The sequence below is a fragment of the Camelus bactrianus genome, chromosome 2 (genome assembly GCF_048773025.1).
Source record: "Camelus bactrianus isolate YW-2024 breed Bactrian camel chromosome 2, ASM4877302v1, whole genome shotgun sequence".
In the NCBI taxonomy this organism is placed as follows: Eukaryota; Metazoa; Chordata; class Mammalia; order Artiodactyla; family Camelidae; genus Camelus; species Camelus bactrianus.
The window spans coordinates 88,939,761-88,963,103 of record NC_133540.1 but is presented as its reverse complement, the minus strand read 5'-3'; the positions used below and the strand labels follow the sequence as shown (position 1 = coordinate 88,963,103).

Sequence of the window (23,343 nt, the reverse complement as noted above, 5' to 3'; positions counted from 1 at the left end):
GTTAAAAACAAAGGTATTCAAGCTTTCTAATTTATTTACTACCTTTTACTATTATTGATGCTCTTGAGTTTATTTACGTCTATTTTATCTGTGTGGAAGAAATGCTATATGAACTTCCATTCCTGTGTATCTCTTCCTATCTTCACGTTCAGTGAAATTATGTTGGTAGGTTAAATTCAGCTATGGTAGGGTACATTCAACATAAAAGCCAGCAAATGCTTCGAATCAGGCCTTCCTGGACTCCAAAAGCTGGTTGTGAAACATTTATCAGCATGTCACTGATTATAATAATGGGCAAATTTAAAATTAAGACATGATTGAGTTCAAGTGATTAACTACTTGTGGCTTTTATTAGGAAACTGTAACTGAAGGCAATGAATTTAAGGACTGCGTAAGGGTTCTGGCAGAAGAGAAACAGTGTATTTAAAAGGTTTGATAAAGGGCTTAAAAAAGGGACAGTTCACGGAAGTGTGGGCAGGATTAAGTTAAAGGAATCCACAAGTGGGATGAAGCCCTGAGGACTAGGGACAGGATGAAAGCATTGTGACCTCTAGGTCTGCATGGGCGAAGGAGGGACCGTGTGACCAGAGCCTTCAAAGACAGGACCTGTGGCCCGGGAGGGATGCAGGCAGCACCAGAACCACAGCAAGGCAGTGGGGAGGCAGAGACACACCTCAGCTTCTCTCCCCTCAGTGTCTTGGGATCCTGCCAATCTCAGCCAGAAGCCAAGGGGCAAGGCAGCCTTGGAGAGGCCGTTTCCTGGAGCAGAGACTTGGTGTGGAGACAAACAGCACAGGGGCTTTTGTGAGTTACTAGTGTGGAGCATTGATTTATTTCGGAAATAGGCCTTTAGTGGGAATGTTGAAGGCAGAGATTGTGAAACTTTTTTTTTTTTTTAAACTTATAAAACTCTCCCAAAGTCTGGGATTTTAATAACTTTTTATAACTTACTGGTCTTGGAGCTTGGTAGCCTTAAACCAAAATGAGCGTGGGGATAAAATACTGCTAGTTTTTTGAGAGAGAGTTGCAGCTTGGGTCTATTTGGTTTTATCAAGCCAGTGACTGAATGTTTCGTGACAAACATTAGATCTGAGTTATAGGAACTTTGGACCATTTTTAAGCAACACCAATTTGTGCAAAGACTTAAAATTCTGGGATTCATATGGAGCTTTAAAAGAAATTCATATGGAATTTTCAATGAAAATTATCCAGGACAGTGACTGATGACTATTTCATGGGGTTGTTACCAGGACTGAAAGAGGCAGAGAAGGTGAAGGAGTCATTGCTCTGAGTTGGCAGATGTGCCCAACATGGTACTGATATTGTTCCTAGAATGTTACCTGGGCCACTAGCTACTCTCAGTACGCCCTTGAAAGGGTGCCTGGCTGGAGTTCTCTCAGGCTGGAGACAGAACCTTTACCACACATGGCATCTTAGTATTAGGTTGAGAGGTGTAAACTAATGATATTGGACTACTTTTAACTTACAAAATTAGCAATTTCAGGGGGTTGAATCTAGTAAGATATTCTCAACCGTCTCCCCAACCTACTCTCATTCTGTTTCCTCAAAACCCTAGTCTGTCAGACATTGCAAAATCTACATGAGAACTCATTTTCTGCCACTTACCCTCAGGTTTCCTAAATTTTATGGCCATGAAATTTCAGGTCTCAGAAACATTTTTATAGCCAGTTCAATTCATAGATTGGTTCCTGATACAGCTTCTCCATGGGCCCAAGAGAAACGCTCTCCAGGGCTTAGAGCCGGCTGTTAGGCAAAGGACAATCATAGGAAATTATGAGGATGTAACATTTACAGGAAGCCTATGAAAGCATGTAAGGAAATTCCAGACTTGGTTGTGGCATCTTTTCCCTGGATTCATGAAAACAGACTTTCCCATGTCTTGCTGAGTTTGCAAATGTGCCATCAAAAGGTGCCAAAAGAGCCCCACTGGTCACCGTCACTTGTTTCCCAGAGGGGACAGGCATACAAATGCCCAGGCTTGCAGAATGTCTGGGCTCAGTTTCATTCCGACTCTGCCATTTTTCCTTCACAAGCCAATAAATTCTTATTTGGAGCTTTGGTTATCTCCAGGGTGAGTTATGGACACTTAAGAAATCCTTGCATCTGCATAAAAGGATGCAGCCATGTTCACACTGTATCAAGTGTCCTGAGAAGGTGTGATAATCAATATAGTGAAAATAATCATCTTACTGTATTACACACAGAGATTTTAATTATTCCTCTTTGTCCTAGGGTTTCAATGGACTGCAAAAGAAGAACTATGATAATTTGGGCATAGGTAATTTATTCTTCATCTTGATCTTAGCACAGTTAGTGAGTGTCTCAGATTAACCCCTTCAAAGAGGTTTTCTCCAAAAAAAACTGTCTCAAATTTTGGAAGGATTTTGCCATCTCCATGGTACTGTCTCATGTTAATGAGAAAAAGAATCTAATGAGATGGACATAGCCAAAAAACACAACCAGACTGTCATTAATTAATACAAATTTATATAGTGACATGTGCTATTGGAGAAATCAGAAATTCATAACACACAAATTGGCATTGGAAATACAAAAATCATGTGAGAGTCAAGAAATCAGGTTGACAGCACCACGGATGTTTTACTCAGTCTGAGCAGTGGTGTAGCATCCAGGAACAATGAATACCTGTAGGACACTGAGACTGAATATCGTAAGACTGTGCAAACACGAGCCGGTGCTCTTTCTGCGTCTACCAGTAAGAATCCGCGCGAGTCCCCCAGGACGCCTGGGGTACGGTAAAAGGGCAAAGGTGCAGACTCTTCTTTCTTTTAATCTTCACAGCCAGCGTGTGAGAGCAAATAGCAACCCCCGAGGGTTTTCTGTTCCTTCTCACCTAAAGGCATGGTCTAAAAGGTTAGCAAAACACACACAAGGCATTAGTGAGCGAGTTAGAGACACTGAAAGGAAAGGTTGGACTGAAATATAATCCCACATCAGTCACCAAATTATCTGGTTCCTCATATGAAGTATAAAACAGAAACGAAATGAAAAAGTCCGTATCGAAGGAGCCAATCCCAGCTTTCCATCTCCGGACACTTTCTGTGATACGAGTGTGCGTTCACTAGACAAATATCAGCATCGGATGAAGTGTGTGTTGTGGGGGCGGAGGGGGGGGGGAGGCGGGAACAGTCCAAGGGCTTCCCTTCCACACATGTAACTCACTAGCTCCAGGCCCCACAGACGCTGCCCTTGTTCCAGAGCATCCCACGGAGGGTACCGGGAGCGCGCTGGCTCCGTTCTGCCTGCCACTTGTCTGCGCCCGTCTGTTCGGCAGTCATGGAAGGGCTGGGCAGAGAGGCTGAGCAAGCGGAAAGCTGCTGCCGTAACGTGCAAGTATCCCGGCCCCCAGGAGCAGGTGTACGTAACGGGCCAAATCAAACGCTTCGTCATTAGTGTTTGGCTTCCCGTCATTGCAGACTTCACGTTCACCTTCTAGGTCATGCTGGAGAAGGTCCCCTGCACGGCTGATGGGCTCTCCAGTCATGAGACACCAATTCTGGAGGTTCATGAGGCCCATACAGAAGTCTGGGTCCCCAGTGCCAAGTTGGTCTCAAGTAGCACCTGACCAGTTAGGAGAATCGGGTTCTGGGCCCACTCACCCCAACTCATCCTCTCCTGAAAACTTTATGCTCATCTCGGAATGCAAAGTCAGACTTTCTTCTAAATGTCCTGCTCTGGAGATGGACTCGTGGTGTCACCTCCTGCTAATACATTATTAGAGCTTTTCTGACCTGTTCTCCCAAGTCCACAGCCAGGTTCAGGCCCATGTCAAGTGGTGTTTCTTTGTTCCAATGAGAAGATTATTTTACAATCCAAGTAGAAGAGACACTTTGGGATTTTATTCCCTCTACTTGACCTTGTGATGTTGCCACCGGCCTCTCTCCCCTCCCCTCCCTAAGTGCATTCCCCTAGCATTCACCCATGACACCACTCATTCGTCTGCTTTACTTGTTACGGGCAAGGCACTGCTGAGGAACCGAAGGCACGGCTCATACCTGTCCTTCTCTCAAGCAGCCTGGAGTCTGGCAGAGTTGCCTAAAGCCTCTCACTGTTCACTCTCTCTAACTTTTAGTACCAAAGTGTTTCCAGGGTGGAATGTTCACAAAGAGCTTGGGTCCTTCTAACCCAAATATTACAGTGTGAATGCTCTGTGATGTGCTCAGGGATGGCGGTGGCCGTGCATCAGGAGGAGGACATGTCTTTCACTCCTGTACAAGGGAACTGTGCCTCTAGTTCAAAACAGCACGAAAGACATGCTGATGTTTTTGCCAGTACTGCAGAAACCAAAACGGAACACAAAAGCAAGCAGTGTGCACACTACGTACATCATTAAGCTGCTATTTAAACACTAAATCATTTTAAGGCCATGTGTCCATGGCCTTGTCATGTGCTGATATGGTAAAATAAGTGCCTGAGCTACCAAAAAAGAACCCCCCAAAAGAGAAATCCAAGAAATCCTGTACCAGGAACGGTGCCTTTATCTGCTGTGAGTACTAGTAATTTATCCACTGTGAGTACTAGTTGGCATCTATTAATTCTGATTTCTCTCTGCTCTGAGCTTTCTCCTAATTTGCTTTATTCAAATGAATCACTGACTTTTCTGAAACCCAAACAAAATAAAAACCCCACAGCTAGCAAAAAGCACATGGCTTGTCTATTATTGGACTGGGCAAAGCCTGGGGTAGTATGAACTGTGGTGGGTATTTTAAGCACCCACGGCTATGCTGAATGAAAAGGCCATGGTGCAGTGATCTTGCTTCACAGCATCCTTCATCAGGGAGGATGCCTGAATGGGTCCTCGGTGCTGTGGAAACCAGCGAGGCACAAGGACATCCCCCCAGACCTAGGGTGTGGTGCTTCACTGATGTGCTTGGAGCTGCCCACCAGGCCCCTCCGTTCCCCTGCTTTCAGTGCCCGGTCTGTAAAGGCGGTTCCTCTGTGCCTGATCTCTGATGGGAGAGGCTGGGGTTTCTCCCATGAGTTGCAGAGAAATGCTCTCATCTAGGGCACTTTGAAACCCCAGGTGGGAAAGGGCTGGTGAGGCAAAGTGCAGTTAGAGGCCGTGGAGTGCAGGTTGTCAAGTGGACACAATGAGCAAATAGCACAGCAAAATATGCTGATTAGCAGAGTTCTGAGTGGAATCTGGGTGTCAGCAACCACAACGCTGCTGTCCAGAGGCCCAGGAAAAGTCCGAGCAGAGGGGAGCTGGAGGTGGGAGAAGAAACCAAAGGCCCTGCACCCCGCTCTCCCTTTCTGGGACTGCACAGTCCATCCCCCAGTCCTCTGAGCACCACTGGTTGACCTGTCTAACTCCTGTCCTCTTACAGAACTCTGGCTTTCTAAGATCGGCCTTCTGGTGGGAACAATCTGTCGCTGTTGAGACATTTAACGGGATCCCCAGAAAGGGCCGCTTCTATGCTCTGGGGTCTCAGTGGTTCTTTGTTTCGTGAGGTAGCTCAGTTGTGAGTTGATGGGTGGGATGTGTGCCTTCCGCCACTCAAAGCTATAATTTTCCCTTTTGACTCTGCAAGATTAGAAAAATACCAGTATTTTCCCCTGTTGTATAAAAATGATTTTAGGAAAAAAAATACACGTGGGTCTCCTCCATTAAACTTCTGTTCCGTCTTGTAAATTGTTGTGCACTCTGACTTCCAGATTCAATTTTTTGACTTTAGCACCTTTGAACGCGTATGCTGCCTGGGTTTCACTCAGGATGTTGACGTCCCGCACAGTGCAGTACTGCCTGTTCACGTTCTTTTCCACCCTGTCCAGGCCCCTCTTGGGCACATCCACCTTGGTATTCAGAGGGTATTCCTCCAGAATGTCCTCTGTGGGTGGCGTCTTCCTCTGTTTCTGGCATTTCCTGGTGATGAAACAAGCCACCAAGAACACCAGAAGCAGGAGCATGACAGCGGCAAAGGCGCTGCCGATGGATGCCCCGGTTTGGGAGAGAGAAGCTGCGACAACTGGCTCTTGCATCTCCAGGGTCAGGGACTTCATATTGGTGCCATTCTTGACTTGGTCCCCTTCGTTGTCATAGATGAGGGAGTCGTCAAGGGACAGCCAGCCACTGGGGTCCACCAGGTCCCTTCGGTTGCGCCTCAGAGGGGCTGTGAGAGAGCGCTGGACCCTGGGACCCGAGATGGTGTCTGGGCCGATGACGTAGATCACCTGCAGGTACCACTGGTGTCCTGCTTCCACCTGCAGGAGGAGGAGACAGGGAGACAAATCGAACACGTCACTGCTGCCTGCAGACCACCGCTGAGGAGAGGGATGGAAAGGCAACTGCCCACCAGAAGCCGGGATAGATAACGGATTTCAAGAAAAGCATTAATTAACCACAACAATGCTGACTGCAGCATTATTTACAATTGTCAAGATATGAAACCAACCCAAGTGTCCATCAATAGATGAATGGATAAAGAAGTTGTGATATATATACATATACATATATATATGCAAAGTCAACAAATTAAATCTGGAAGTCAGAGTGCACAAGGATTTACAAGACAGAACAGAAGTTTAATGGATATAGTTACTCAGACATTAAAAAGAATCTTGTCATTTATGACAAAATGGATGGACCTGGCGGGTATTATGCTAAGTGAAATAAGTCGAACAGAGAAAAACGAATACCATATGATTTCACTTATATGTGGAATCTGAAAAACAAAACAAACAAAACAAAATGAAAACACTCATAGATACACAAAACAAATGGGTGGATGCTAGAGGGAGGGTGAAATAGGTAAAGGGGTTTAAGAGGTACAAACCTCTAGTTGAAAAATAAATAAGCCATGGGATGTAATATACAGTAAAAGAAATATGGCCATAATGTTGTAATAATGTTGTATGGGGACAGATGGTTACTAGACTTATGTTGATCATTTTATAACGTATGCAAAAGTCAAATCACTGTGTAGGACATCAGAAACTAACATACTACTGTATGTCAAATATATTTCAATTAAACAAAAAGAGAGGAAATTGATCTACTAAAGAATCCTTTGCTTTTAAAGTCATGGAATAAATCAGACCATAACAGGCATACTTTAAAAAAATGTTGAAGTAAGACTATGCCTGGTTTATTTAAGGATTAGTAAATATGCTGATGTAACTGTAGTAGAATAAAGATTCTGATGAATTAAAACAAAAAAAAAAAAAAGGAAAAAAAAGAAAAGCATTAGCAATGGTTGGTTTCTATGTATAGAGACCTGAGCCAAATATTGTGGGTTCTATTTTATTTCCAAATGAAGGTGATCTTGGGTCAGCTATTCACATTTTTTTGTTTCCCTATCTGTACACATAATAGCACTAAAAATTTACCTTTCAGGGTTCTTTAGCTAAGTGAGTGCTTATGATTTGTTGGTCTTTATTGACAACAGTGGAGTAATAGTATTAATAACCACATTTATTCCCAGTGACCCTCAACTGGTTTTTATGCTAATTTACTATTTATTATGAACTTTAGCTAAAATAGAGTCATTCAAAAAATATTCACTAAATACCTACTCTGTGCATAATACACGGGTACCTGAAGAAAATTTTGCTAAATCTGAACACTTCTTGGATCATCTCTTGAGCAGTTACGTCATCAAGTGTTTTATTTCCCTCTCATCTGCCCCCTATTGAAACCCTCTATGATTTTGAAATAACTTCTGAAGAGTAATAATAGTTCTGAAACCCAAGGCCATGGATTACTTACTATTTGGAGAAAAAAGTGGAATTTGATCTTGGAAGTTCATGGTTATTACTGGGACTTAGAGCATTTTTGCTTATCAAATACTAGTTATTCTTGCCATTCTGTATTACTGAATTGTATTTATGATTGTATTAACTGTTTCCACATGCCTGTGAAAACCAACTGGTGCTGCATGAAGCCAAAAGGCAGGCAATACAAAAGAACTTAGGAAAAAGTAGAGCATCACGTGCCCTCCTGATGTGCACAATGGCAAGTGACTGTAGCCAAATTAAAGAGTTGTATTACTGTTTTCGCCTCCTGGGGGCAGATGGAGAAAGTTTTGGGTGAATGATAAGCTTAACAACCATAAAAAAGACCTGCCAGAAAGAATGCTACAGACAGAAACTGACATGGCAGAGATGATGTCATCCTCCTCTTTGCAACCTTTAAAGTGACTTTAGTCCTGTGCTTCTGTTCTTGTTGCCACACTCACCTTATAGAGTGCGTCTACCTTCAGAGTAAATCCATCCACACCTGGCATGCTACTGACCACGTGGAAATCAGGCAACTCAGAAGCAAAGTGGGCCTCAAAGGGCACATCATGGAAGTATTTGTCAGTTACCTCTGGCTGACTGCGGTCCTAGGATTTCAGAACAAAGAAACACAAGATTTGGAAAGATGGAACCACTGAACCGGCAGGTGGTGGTCACTGGGAGGAGAAAGGTTCTGTGCACTCCTCTATTGGGTTGGGTTGGGAGAGTGTGTGCTGCAGAAGCCCTCTCTTAAGTTGACCGCTACCTCTGAGCACTTACTGCCCTCTTCAAGGGATGACACTTGGTGGCCTCTGTGATCTCAAAATACAACAAGTAAGATAACCCAGACCAAAAATGCTCAGGCTATTTGGTCTCAGGACCCTTTACACACAGAAAAATCAAGGACCCACAAAGCTTTTGTTTTATGTGGTTTATATCTTTCAATATTTACTGTATTAAAATTAACACTGTAATTGTAGTACAGTTAACGATTTTTAAATGAAAAAGTTACGTATTTACTACTTCATTTTAAAATAAAAGTGAGAAACTCATTACATGTTAACATAAGTAGCGTATTTGTTAGTGAAAATGCCTATATTCACACCCACCTCCCCAAGAGAGCTAGCATTGTTTTACGTTTTTGCAAATCTCTGGGAAAAGAACTAGCTTCTCATAACTGCTTCTGCATTCAATCAGTTGTGAGATGCTGTTTTGACTGAAGTATATGACGAAAATCTGGCCTCACACAGCTGTGTAGCTGGAAGAGGGAGACATGTTTGAATAACTTTTTCAGACAACTGTGAAGATTCTTTTTTGATACTAAATCAAAAATCACTGAGTTTTTAAAGATTAGGCACCATATGGAGGCTGAATCCATATCAATCAACCTTCATACTCACTGCACTCACGAGGGAATGAGTAGGAAAAAGGCAAGATCGTCATATTATGAAAGTAGTTTTAACCCTGTGGACTCCCTGAAAGAATACTGGGGATATTCAGGGGTCTCTGGGCCACACTTTGAGAAACACTGGCTTAGAATTTCCCCTTCCTGGAACATCACAGCAGCTTGTCTTGCCAACCACCATAACCATCACGGTTGGTGGTACATACTGGCATTAAGTTGATACAAACAACAACAACAGAATCTGTAGAAAAGCATCAGGAGTGCAGTTCTGTCTGCTTGAGGCAGAAGTCAGAGCTGAGGGAGGGAATCTCCTGGTGTGGCTGCCCTTTAGCCCTGATGGTTAGCGTACCAGCAGCAGGAATCTGTGTTTTAGGTGTCTGTTGGGCTGAATGCATCCGTACTGTGGCCCCTCATTGTAGATTGTCCCCGTGGGATCAAAGAAAGGCACGTAGCCATCCTTGCCGGTACAAAGGTAGACTTTCTCCAGCTGGAGTTTGTAGGCAGAATTAAGGTTTTGTTCCGGATTCCAAAGTACTCGGCCATAAAGGATTTGACCTGAAAAGATTGCGAAGCATTAATTAGGTCAGACTTTCAGATTAAAGAGGGGAAAAAAAAGTGTCAAGGATAGAAAGGATTTAACATGCTTCCTGACAGTCAAAAGTACCTTTCTATGAAGAGCTGTGTGGTCCCCATGCCCCTAAAATATACATTCATTGATTTAGTGCTTCTTTTAATCAGTAAGCATTCACTGAAGTATTTAGGGTCCTCTGAGTGAGACGCAGCCGAGAGGGTAGAAATAAAAGCAAAGCAATTGCTAAAAATAGCTCACATTTGTGGAACTCATGCTATCACTTGGTGCTGTGCTAAGTTCTCCCCAAGTGCTCACAATTTTAGACATGAGGAAGTTGAGTGGTTAAGCGATTTGCTGAAGGTCACAAAGCTAGCAAGTGGTGAGGGTGGGACTCCAAGTCAAGGTACTTTGGCTCTAAAAACCACACTATTAACCACCACAACACTCTGCTGTTATGAATCACAACAGAGGAAGGTACATTACATTATATAAGCATCAGGCTGAGCACACAGATCTGCCTGGAGAGAGGTATGGAAAGGTTCAGAGGAGATGACATTTGAGCAGTATCCTGAAACATGAGTAGGCATCTGTCAGGTAGAGCCTTGAGGTGGGAGGGAGAGGCTGGGGAGAGCATGCTAGGCAAAAGCAAGTCTGTGTACAAAATATGGACTGCTGGGAGGGCACCAGTCCTGGGGCAGCTGCTGCTCCTCAGTGCCTGCTGGGGCATCGGGTTCTTTACCTGTGGTGTCTTAATCCTCCCAAGAGCCCAAGAGATGGGTTCAATTATTACCCCTATTTTAAAGAACGTGTCCAAAGTTTCCTGTCTGTGACACACGGGGAGGAGGCTTTGAGCACAAATCCATCTGACTCCAAATGCTCATTCAGAGCATTTTCTATAGCACTGAGGAGGCCAGTGTGATTGGAGCAGAGGATGTTTGGGGCTCTGGCAGGAGAGACTCCTGGGAAGACTGATCAGTGGTGCTGAGGATTCTGGATTGAGTATGGGGATAACAGCGAACACTGGAAGGTTTTAAACACCGGCGTAGTATCAACACACCAGGGCTTTAGAAGCATGGAGTAAAGACAAAGACCAGAGTCACAGGTAGGGAGCTATTTTAATGCTCTTTCAAGAAATACGTATCCAAATGATAGCAGTGAGTCAAGGGGATGAATTCAAGACACGTCTAGGAATTGGATTCCATTCATCTTAATAACAGGTAGGCGATGGTAGGCGAAGAAGTAGACGATAGCCCTGAGGTCTTTGGCTGGGACCCTGGATCTTGGTGATGCAGGCAGTGGGGCGGCAGAGGTGAAAGGAGCATGTTTGTAGGGAGATAAGTCCAGTTCTAGAAGTCTCCAGGTGTCCGGAACACATCCACTTGGAGAGGTTTGGCAGTTCCAGATCCGCATGTGGAAGTGTGGAAATGAAGCTCAGGAGAGCTCCGGGGTGAGAAGAGGTTAATTTTTATGGAACGGGTCTGCAGTAGGAGGAAGACAGGGAGTTTAGAGTAAAGGGCTGAGCCAAGCCATGGGGGTGACCAGTGTAGCACTGAAGTGAGAACAGGAGGGGCCAGGCATGGAACGTAGGGACAACATGGACAGGGCAGAGGACGGAGACCCAGGGCAGGAGAGGGAGACCTGGTCAGAGAGGCAAGATGGTGTCAGGTGAGGCTGGTGCAGAGGAAAACAAACAGGAAAAAAATGTCAGAATCCATGGGTTTGGCATATCGACAAGAAAGAATTCTGAGCCGTGGTAGGATAAACCCAGCCTGCAGCAGACGAACGAGATATTATTTTGAAACAACTGGAAGGAAGAACATGGGTCTGTTCCTTGACTCATCCTTGGCTGCCCTGGAACCAACCTCAAGGGAATCTGCCCTGGAGAGGTGACTGAAAGCCAGTGAGCAGAAAAGCTAGTCCAGGGACCTACCAGAAAGCTTCTCAAGTCCCGCAGGGTCGCCTTCCACAGGTGCAGGAATGACTTACCTTTTGAGAAGGCCCCTTTGTAATCCATTTCTGCCAGTGACATATCCGACGTGTTGGGGTCCATCAGGAACACCTTCTCATTGTTGCAGAGCTGAAATTCAGTATTGAGCGAATACACCACTGGTACAGGGCGGTTGGTCTGCTGGAATGCTATGGGTATCAGGAATCTAAATGTGGGAAAAACGAAAGCCCTTGAGAGCAGGGTGGGCTTCATATCTGCCATTTGTGCTGCCCTCCCATTCCCACCCTTCTCAGGATGGTGAACAGCACTCTGTTGTACGGGCTAAATATTTACTAAAAAATATGAAAGAGATGTGTGCAGGGGAGAAACTTTATTTAGTTCAGGTCCTTATGAGGTTAATCTGCCCTTTTGAGAGAGAATAATCTAATTCACCTTTAGGCTCTTCAACACTCTTTGCTTTTCCTGGCCTTTTCATTCTGAAAAGCCCTGGGGACGCATTTGAGATTAGTGGTAATGAATTTACAGTTTCCTGACTTTGACCTTGTTGGAGATTCTGCTGGAACACTCCCTCCTCCTCTGCCACCATCCTTGGCTTTGTGAAAAGTAAGTAATAACTCTTACCTATTTCTCAGGTCTTGACTCAAATGCCACTTTCTCTGGAAGCTTACCTTCTTCCTCTTCCCTTCCAGGCTGGGTCAGATCCCTCATAATTTGTTCTCATTACACTGTGCACCTTTCTTTCGTAGTCCTTATTGTGGTTTGCTATTCTATTTAAATGTGTGATGCGAGTCTGCTTCCCCTATTATGGGTTCCACAGAGCCACAGTCTAGATCTGTCTGCTCACCACTGTGCCTTTGATGCTAGCCAAGCTCCCAGCACACACATTTGGCAAAGAATAACACACAAGTGATCATTTCAATGCTTTACTCTCCCTGTTGAGTCCACCTGACCACTCCTTATTTTTAAGTGAAGGGGGCGGTTTTGAGAGGGTTAAGGTGTAGGAGGAACTTGGGGTGCAGGAGAAACGCCCACAAACCAGGGCTGACCCCGCTTCAACAGCTTCCAAAGGACCATCGATTGTACCAAGAGTTCACGTATCTGACTCAGGGAAGTAGGTTTTCCCTGTTGATGTTGGTATCACCAGCATCCACAGAGGGCCAGGCCATAAGACACTCGATACATACTCATTGACTAAAGAGAATGAATAATGGATTTGAGATGATGACGATGATGATGATGATGATGATGTATAAGGTTATAATGTATGACCAACCTCACAAAAACAGGCATAATAGGAAACACAATTCTTTGAATGAAGTCTGAATTTCCTGACTCAGTCTTTGATTATTTTTTGTGTTGTAGTTCTATTGCCTCCATATGGAACCATATTAAAACATACGGAGATGATCAAAAGCAAAGTTAGGCCCAAGGGGGGAAAGTTACCCTGGGAATAATGGGGAATCTGCCAGTAAGGACCTCCCTGATGTAAGGCAAGGACATCCAACCCTGAGGCCTCCGGATACTCAACAATACTCTCCTCCCTGCAGACGCCCACACTTACAGCACTGGGACTGAAGAGGGGGTTAATGTCTTTTTCACTCCCTTTTGCCATTTCAACCATTGTTCCTCTCCTCTTAAAAAAAAAAAAATCCAGCATCTGCCCTGGAGGAACTCCTCTCACACATGTAACTAAGCGGCACATATAGTGTTCTTTGTAATAGAGAGAGTCTGGGATTGCAAGCTAAATACAGTGGTCAGACACATTGTGGGCTATGCCTATGACGTCTCCTGTGAAGACTCCCTTAATGCAGTGAAAAACAACCTGCAGACACATGAGTCAACAGGAGTGTTGATTTCACTTGTGAATCAACAAATGATTCACTGAGGAAAAAGAAAAGCTGCAGAGAGAATTCACGCAGTGAGGAATTTTTATATAAAGTTCAGAAACATGCAAAACCATGTAGAAGTAAATATGAGCTGAACCATAAACCAAAACAAGGGATGATGAAAAGAAGTATCAGGCTAGTGGGCAGCTGGGGGGAGTGCGGTGAAAGGGGCACCGAGGGTATTTAAAAGATACTGGCAATGTTCTACTTCTTTTTTCCCCTTGACCCCAGTTTCATTAGTTATAAAATGGAGACAACAGTACCAGTCTTGTGGGGAATCACTGTAATGAGAATCAAATGTTAGGAGCTTATTAGCACAGAGCCCACCACCTAGTCCGCACCCCACACACGGTCACTAGTAACACTGGTAGCTATTATGATGCACTTTATCACCAGGATCACAGCCCGAGGGATGCCCAACTCACTGCAGTTATAATTCATATTAAGTAATGTTCTATTTCTTGAAGTTTTCTATATCCACTATATATGGTCCTCTGAATATTTAAAATATTTCATAATTTAAAAAATCTATTACATGAATAAAATTCCCCAGAATATCTCTTCAGACTATCTGCCTCCTGTTCTTCCTTAGCAGGCAACTACCACTGTCCTGTGTCACCGTCCCTCTCACCTTTGGCTGACTACGCTCTCAAGCATGGCTCCTGCCATCTGCATGGATGAACCATCTAAAACCCAGACTCTCAGTTCCTTGACATCTTCACCTCCAAAGAGTGTGCTCTGCCCCCCACTTCTCTGTCTGACTAGGTGCCACCTCCAAAAAAACTCATTTTCATACACTTCACTCTCTAAGCACCATCTCCTACCTTTCCAGTTCACCTCTTCTTTTACTCCCGCTCATTAATTCTTCAACCACACCAGGCCCTCCCTGGCCACGTTTACCAGGATGCAGAGAACCTGGGACACGGACACACTCATGGTGGGAATGGAAACACACAGTTACACATTTACAAACACTTTGGAAAACAGTGTTGCAGTTTCTTAAGAAGTTAAATGTACATCTACTCTACGATCCAGCCACTTCTTTCCTAGGTATTTCCACAAGAACACAGAAAGCACATGTCAGGATAAAGACTTGACTATGCATGTTCATAGCAGCTTTATTTACCAGCCCAAACTGGAAAGAACCCAAATGTCCATCAACTGATCAATTTGCTAAACAACCTGTAGCATGTCCCCACCATGGGATAAACTCAGCAATAACAGGAAAAAACTATGGATACACATAACACACAACATGAAGGAGTCAAGATAACCATGTTGAGCAAAAGAAGTCAATGAAAAAGAATGCATACTGTATGGTGGGGGCCGCTTATATGCATTACTAGAAAATGCTAACTAATCTGCAGTGACAGAAAGATCAGAGGACACCCTGGAGAAGGCGTGGGTCGGGATGGGTGGGAGGCAGGTATACAGCAAAGGGTCGTGAGGAAACTTCTGAAGGAAATGGATACATTCACTGTCTTAACTGTGGTGACGTTACACAAGTGTATGCATCTGTCAAAACTGATCATGCTGAACACTGGAATTTGACACAACATTGTAAAATGATTATAAATCAATACAAAATGTTAAAAAAAAAAACGATCAGACTGTATCGACTTTAAATGTGTGCTCTATATCTTACATCAATCATCAGTAATTTAAAAACAGCTCAGCTGGGCTCTGGGCGCTGCCTGGTCTCTCGTCTGTGACTCTCTGGCCTACCTGCTTCCCACTCTCCGAGATGCCTCTGCTTGCCTTCCTCCTCTCTTCTCAAACCTCACTGCTCCTCACTTCCAGCTAATGCTTGGCTTCTCATTTCATGGAGGAAACAGACGCAGTTGTGTGTCTCCTCTGCCATCCTTACCCTCCCAGTCTCCTAATTCTCCCCTCCTCTGCATGTGTGCTCTGCGTCCTCCTTCCGCCTTCAGTGAATGAACTCTCTGCTTCCCACTCGGGCTGGCCCCTCCCCTCCTGTCCCAGCCGGCCCCGCCCTACTCAAGGACTGGGCTCTGCAGATTTTCCCTCTGTCTTCTGCATTGTCAGATGTCCCCTACTAGACCAACAGGTTATTCCCACCAGCATACAAACATCCTACAATATTTTGCACCCTAACACACAAACAAATAAAACCTCCTTTGACCCTTCGTCTGTTTCCTGCTAGTGCCCCTCTCTTCTGACATCCTTTATAACAAAGCTCCAAAAGCACTGTCTTTCCTTGTTATCTCCAATTTTTTTCATCTCCCTCTTGAATCCCCTCTAATCGGGCTTTATCCGGCTCTGTCTACTGAACCTGTCCTTTGTCAAGATCACCAGTGACTTCTATGTCACCAAATCTAGTGGCCAAGTCTTAGACTCTTAATTTGGAAGTCACATCCCAAATGGTCCTCTCTTAATGACAATGTTGGAGTCTGCCTTCAGCATCTTCTCCCAGGAATGTTTTCTATTCACTTTGCTCAGCTCCTAGAAAGGTGGCACTAGACTACAAGCTTGAGAGCAGAGGTTACTCTTCATCCTCTGCTACAGTCTCCGTGCCAGGGGCAGAGCGAAGTGCATGACAAGAGCTGAGGAAGTGCTGGCTGACAAATGGACATCGGCACAGTGTGGACTGTCTCAGGCCAGAGGTGGGTGTGGGCCGGTGGACAGTCGGCTCTTGTTGTTTGGGGTCATTATGTTCTACAAGGTCGTGCTGAAAACTGAATCAGTGAATCTTGAACTGCTGCTCCCGGGGGAAATACAGGGTAGAGTTCCTACAGCCGCTAGTCACACCTTTTTCATCCTGTTTCATGTGTGTTTCTGTTCAAAGACAACTTACTTCGTATGCACTGTTGATTCACTGACGGGGAGCTCACAGCAACAGCACTCAAATCCAAGCCGGGAGGAAGCTTACCTAATGCTCCATCGGGCTCATCGCTGGCTTCTTGTACTTAGGCCACTGGGAGCCATTTTAAACAGTGAAATCGACAAAAAGCACAAAACTTTGAAAAACCTGGCACTGAACAGACCGTGAAAAGGACACCTGCTTGCAGTATGGGAAGGCAGCATGCCTTGCTCGACCTGAGCCGGGGATGAACATCTCGTCACTCTGCATGTCCGCGAGTGACCAGACAGCGTCCCGAAAATTGGCTTTGGGGTTACAAACGTTAGCAAGTAGCTAAGTTCACAAGGAATGACGATCAGTCGTTTCTCCCTACCTTTCTGGGGCGTGTGCAGTGCAGGCCAAAGGCTTCTCTCCTGGGTCAGCCCAGGGCTGTGTGGGCTGCACGGTGCAAGGGATCAGGTAGATGGTGTACTCCCCCGAGTAGTCCTTCCTGGAGACATGCAGAGCAGACCGTGGTTACAGGGGACTATCTCTAGATTGTTTACTTACCCAGAAACACATGGACTTCATTGCACAGTTTTCAGGTGATTTTTGTGCTCAGCATCTAAGAACCTCACGAGTCTGCAAACACAATTTTCAGGAATTCATCACTGATTGTTCTCACCTTCAGAGTATTCTCCAGAGGTGCTAAATAGAGCCACTCTCATTTATTCAAGAGCTTTTCATGGGAAATGCTGAGAAAGGCACACTGTTTATAAAAATCTAAAAGGCTCCGGTGAAGACAAAACAGGACTGGCCACTTCCTTGAGATTTCCATGAAACTTACCTGGCAATTTCTTTTTAGTGTTTCCCATGGACTGACACCCTGCTACACCTTCCCAACTGCAAAAGCTTTTATTCATTGCGATGTGACCACGCCAGCTGCTGCTGCTCTGACTGAGGAGGCAGCAAGTGTCTCAGGGTTAAATGACCCCACTCCAGAGAACCCCCCAACCACCCCCATTCATTAGCATTCAGCTTCAGGGCTCCTCCCCTAAACTCGACAGCCTCATCTCTTTACCGAAGCTGAAGAACACTGTCACCTCTCATCGGGGATGACCTGCTGGGAATTTCTGTGTGTCTGGGGGGAGGGGGGCACAGGATTCTGCAGGTCATGACCCTGACAGCGTGGCGCCTCTGTAGCCCTCACCTACTTCATTTCCCACACTTGTCATCCAGTAGCAGCCCAGCACTGGCAGAGTGCCTGGAAGGCAGCCAGACACCCAGAAGTTTCATGAAGATTCTTCAAGAGCCTTGGGAAGCTGCCATCCATTGAATGAGGAGTGAAGGGCCATGAATCTTAATCATAATTACTGTGATCTGAGAACAGTTCTCACACCCTCTGTGTTCATTGCTTTGACCATTTCTTTTGTATTATCTGTGTCTGTTTATTAGTAAAGTGATAGCAAAGATTTGGTTAAAAAATAATAATAGAACTTTAGGACACGGCTGCCTGGGCTCAGCCTAGTGGACTGGCACAGGCTGGGAACCAGCAGACAGTCTAACCCTGCCCTACTTTGCCTCTGCCATGGTTGTATGATTTTAGACAAACCACGCAAATTTCAAGGCTTAATTTCTAAGCCCCTCATGCCCTGAAAGTTTGTATGTTTGCACGTCTGCATGTCTTCAGTTTTCCTCCATGGTCCTTCTCCCTCCAGAGCTTGGACCAGCAGGAAATGAGACCTCGTACACATTTGAATACATGAAAATTGACCCATATAATGGGAATTGTAGCTCTTAATTAATAGAAATACTTCATTAGGCAGAACTGTCCATGCCTGACCCTTGCTTTCAAAAAGTCAGGCCAGGTCACGTTGCCCAAACCCCGGGGGGCTCCTGCTGCATGAGAGCCAGTGACAAAGTCCACACACTGGTGGCCCAACCCCATCACCTTGCTCCTCTGACCTTCCCGCCTATTCCCCTCTTCCCTGTTCTCTCCACTCTGGCCACACCAGCCTCCTCACTGTCCCCCAGCATGCCAGGATGCTGTCACCCCAGGAACCTTGCTGGGAACCTCTTCCCCAGATACTCTGCCTAGGGAACTCCCTCACCTGCTTCAGGTCTTTGCTCAAATGTACCTTCTTACTGAGGCCTACTCGGAACATGCTAATTAACATCACACCGCCACCCCCTCCTGATGCCCCTTCCCTGCCCACTACCTTTCATTCTTCCATAGCTCTCATCACCTTCTAACATGTGGGACTGCACTCATTCATTATGTCCACCTCTGCTGGCAGGGATCTTTACTTTGTCCACTGATGTATTCCAAGCGCCCAGAACCTTCCCTGACACATAGCAAAAGCTCAGTAACTATCTGTTGGACAAATGAATGCAGGACAAATGGCGTGGTCTCCTAAGGCTGCGTCCTACTTTTCTCCAAGTCCCTAAACAGGAGTTGGGGTGATGGATGCAGTTCTGGATGCAGGTTTTTAATACTGTAGTTCTTCTCCCCTCCTTTCTGAAAACTAGACATTTCCCACATCACATCGTGGAGTACCAGTCGCCCTGTCTCCCCGAGAAGCCTTGGACAGCTCCCCAGCTCACGCTGGGCGGTCCTCCCTGAGCAGCTACTGTCTCAGGGTTCTGCACACTATCGCTCCCAGTGCACACAGCACAGAGCACTTGGTGCTGTTTTGCACTTTGCCATTTATCTACGTATTTTACCTCCTTAACACAAATGTTAGCTCCTAAAGGATGTTTATTCAGCACCAACCAGGTGCTAAAACCTGCAGCCCTGGGGATTGAAGATCATGCCTTTTACCCCTGGGAAGCTCACAATCTAGTGGAAAATGGGACTCTACTTAGAGCATTATAATACACTGAGCTGCGCTACAGTAGAAGCTGGAACAACATGGGAGCAAGGAAGAGATGCCCCCAGCACTGCATGGGAAGTCAGGGAAGGTGTCAGAGGGGTCAGTATTTGAGCTGGAGCTCAGAGGAGTTTCATTTTGGAAGAGGAAAGGAGCAGCAAGGGCAGAGGGAATTGCTAAAGTACAGAGGTGTGTGGATGGGCTGGTGGATTCAGGGGCTGGTGAGATATTTAATGTGGTGAGAAGGCTGGGTTTGAGATGAGGCCAGTGGGGAGGCATGGGTCTTGTTCAAAGAGCTGGACTTCATTTGGTAGGTGGTGGGGAATCAGCAGAGGATTTAAAGAGGAGAGTTTATCCGCCTACAAATTGGGACAAGTACATGTACAATATCATGAGGTGCTAGGAAACATAGCCCTTAGAGGTTATTTTATTATATATTGATTTCAAAGGAATCATTATGTACAAAAAATACCTGCTATAAGACCAAAAATTTATAATTAAAAATATTTTTGAAAATGATTCTAAGACAATCTGCTACTTCTTAACTGTAAAACTGGAATAAGATTTTCATGCTAAATGTAGACCTTAATTTCACGATCTACTAAATGAGGATAACAACATTCACGAAAGACTCCATTATCCTTTTCACAGTAAAAGTTTTCATTTTGTTTGCCCTAGTCTTCCCTTTTACAAATGGGATATTTTACTGTATTTATCCCATTCCCATTCTACCTCCATATTGGGTGTGGACAAGGAATAAGTCTTGTTATTTATTTTATAGGACATTGGACCATAAGGGGTCACATCTGGCCCTGATGACCAGAGATTCTGGATTTTGCACTGGCTGTGGTAGTTGGAATGAAATTTCTTTACTGTACTACAGTTTTAGTTGGACACGCTTCCCAGCTTCCTGCAGGTGGCTGTGCCATGTGACTAAGTTCTAGCCAATGGGACGTGAGTGAAAGTGACGTGCACCCTCCCTGTTCTCGTCCTCGGGATAAGGGTGAGCACTTCCCGTTTTACACATCGGAAGCTGATCTCAGCTCCATCTGTTTCTCTATTTGCCAGGGAGTTGTTTCTGTCCATCTCCTTTTTAAGACAGAAACCCAGCTTCTGAAGAAAAGCCCTTCAAGAAACTGAAACATTTCAGATTTACCCCTGAACTCCATCCCGTATTCACCTGTTATACGAGCTTGTGGCTCTCCAGAGCTGATAAGGAGAATCAAAAGTCTGAGCACTCCAGAGTAGCTGCAGGTCAAATTCAATTCCACCGAGGTGGTCTGGAGTCAGTATGAATGACTTCACATCAGGGAGGGTGTGGTGCTCCATCACAAATTGTCCTGTTTCAAGGGGAAGCACACATACTTACTCATGAGCTTTATTGTACTTGTGGTGAATCCCCTACAAAAGCTTTAGAACTGAATGAATATTCTTCTATAAAACAACTTAGGTTATATCTGCCCCTCCCCCTTAGAATATATTCCACACTGGATGGGAGGGCATGGCTTCTCACCCCAGCCCATCAGCCTACTCCCGACGGCCATTATGGTCATGTCTATATTTACAAACAGTACTAATGAGCCTTGTAGAAATGGTGCTAATGAGCATATTCACAGTAATAGGAGTCCTTATGTGACAGTGAACACTGAACACACTCAGCTATGAATTCCAACCAATACGTTTCTTGGAGGTAGAAAGATCTCAGTAGTTTATAAATACAAGTATCAACCAGATTAAAAAAAAAATCTCATTTAGGGCCATTCAAATCCTTGGTGGAAGGAAGCAATTGCAAACATCATTAAAAAGGCAAGGGTTACTCAGCAAGACACCGCCACTCTTTAAAACTACAGTAATATAGAGTCATGGATGAATAACAGTAGGGACACTATTCTAGACTAAAAGAGCCTAAAGAGATATAACCACCAAATGTAACATTATGGAACTTGATTGGATTCGCTTTCCTTTTATATAAACAGATACAAAGTCAATAGAAACAGATATAAAAACAACTAGAAAAGACATCCGTGGGACAATAGAGGGAATGTGAATAAGGACTGGGTATCACTGGATCGATGTTAAATATCTTAGATCTGGTGATGCTACTGTGACATGTAAGAGAAGGTCCTTGTCTTAGGAGATGTCTACTGAAGTATTTATGGTAATTTGGCATGAAGCCTGCAACTCATCTTTAAATGGTGTAACAAAAAAATGGGAATGTATGCATGTGTGTACACACACATAGCAAAATGTTAACAACTGTTAACTTTGTTCTTCAACTTATTCTTTCAACTTTTTCTCTATGATTGAATGTTTCTTAATAATAAAAAAAAAACTGAGGAAAAAAATGGCACTGATACTACCTCTGAATTTGGCATGGGTCTTGAATTCAATGACGAGACGGCCATCCTCTCGAATATAGATCCTTATTATCTGAAGCCTTGCAGAGAGCACACTGTCCGTCTGGATTCCTGGGCAGGCAACCATACACAAAACATCCAAGTTAGGGCTTGGAGAAGATCTCTCGGCCTGTAACTGCCATGTGAGTTATCCCACTGACACCTCTAAGTAGAGCTGCACATTCACTTGAATGCAACTCAGAACAAATTTACATATTTGCATGAACCTAGAGTCTATTTAGAGACATGTATCAATTAACACTGTTTGACAGTTCATTCTACTTGGTTCTTTGTTTTTTTTGTTTTACAAGTCTGCTCTCTTTGATACAGTCTCTTTATACCTGGAGATGCTACTTAGCCCAGATGCAGGGTCCCAGCCCATAACTCAGAGAAAAAAAATGGGCCCTAAAACTTCTTACTTTCAACTTTACACCAGGATGTGGTTACAGCGTATCTGCTACACACTGCATTTTCTTTTCCTCACCAGGACAGATCTCAGGACTTAACAGAACCGTAAACAATGTTCTAGTGGCTACATTTAGTATTGACAGCCGCGGAGAATTAAAGGTTAGCCTGCAGAAGGCCAGCCATATACGGCATGACATGAGTCAACTGTGGCTTTAATAAGGTCAGTGGCAATCACGATACCCAGTGAGTTCAGTATGACCAAAAACTAAACGGCAATCAAAGGAGGGAAAAAATAGAGTTAAAAAAAACCCCAAACTCAAGGATTTATCTGAGCCAGAGCGTGAGAACTTCCTGAAGTTATTTTCCTATGAGAAATATAAAGCAAATAATGATTTGAGCTGAAACCATCTAACAGAAGGAAGGATTGTATTTTCCATTGTAAGAAATGAAGCCCTATCTAAAGAAATCTCCTCAGATCAAGCAACTCTGCCTCAGATCAAGTAAATCATCACCAGGGAGGGAGAGAGGGAAAAAGAGAGCAATAAAATAAGAGGAGATGAGCTTGGGGCTATGTGTGACGTAAGGGACACTGAAAATGGGAAAGAGCAAAAGTCGGCTCAGATCCACTGGGGTGAATGGAGGAGAGAATCGTGGGGTTTTGAGGGACATTCACGTGGTGGCAGTGGGAGAAGGTGTGTGAGGGGAGACACCAGAGAGGGATGTGAGCTCCCAGCTGAAGGAGAGAGGAGATAGGAGACAGGAGAGGGGGGGCTCCTCTCAAAGAGCAGTAATGGAGACAAGCCTGAAGTGAAGGTCACTTTAAAAATTCAGCATTGCAGTTCTTAAAGTAAAACTAGGGTTTAAATCTCTACTTTCAAGATGCAACAAAGGAGCAAACTAGATGCCAAATGGAGAAACTGAGCCAGGTTGCTCTTCGCCTATTTTTCCATTTCTGTGCATCTGATTTTGCTCCTTAAACAACAGGAATTGCACCATTCTTACCTAGGATAAAATGAACATGACTATTTTCCAAAAAATCACACACTTCTCCGAACCCCCTAATGGGCATATAGGACCCATCTGTCACTTGCCATCCACGGCTCTGGGCGCTGTATCTGGGCTGGGGGCCTTCCAGCATCAACATGTGTGGACATCACTCTTTTTCAGGAACCACAGATCTATACACTTTTTAGACTTCAGGTGGCTCTCCCTTGACTGAATATAGGACAACAGGATGAGGAATGCAGCCACTTGTAAAAGTCACTACTTATTTTTTTTCTCTTAATCTTGCTTGAACATAAGGT

At 44.5% G+C, this 23,343-nt stretch overlaps 1 protein-coding gene across 1 annotated transcript in view; it reads right to left on the bottom strand.

The window, feature by feature from the left end:
• Nucleotides 1-2,491: 2,491 nt before the first annotated feature.
• The window catches only part of FRAS1 (Fraser extracellular matrix complex subunit 1), a 409,376-nt gene continuing 388,524 nt past the window's right edge, over nucleotides 2,492-23,343 (bottom strand). The window contains exons 68-74 of the mRNA XM_074345849.1: nucleotides 21,596-21,703; nucleotides 20,416-20,575; nucleotides 16,760-16,876; nucleotides 11,718-11,884; nucleotides 9,510-9,715; nucleotides 8,217-8,363; nucleotides 2,492-6,243 (exon numbers count right to left, since the gene is read on the bottom strand). Of these exons, the coding sequence (XP_074201950.1) occupies nucleotides 5,650-6,243; nucleotides 8,217-8,363; nucleotides 9,510-9,715; nucleotides 11,718-11,884; nucleotides 16,760-16,876; nucleotides 20,416-20,575; nucleotides 21,596-21,703 (1,499 nt within the window). The 3' untranslated portion in view covers nucleotides 2,492-5,649. The remainder of the gene's footprint in view (nucleotides 6,244-8,216; nucleotides 8,364-9,509; nucleotides 9,716-11,717; nucleotides 11,885-16,759; nucleotides 16,877-20,415; nucleotides 20,576-21,595; nucleotides 21,704-23,343) is intronic.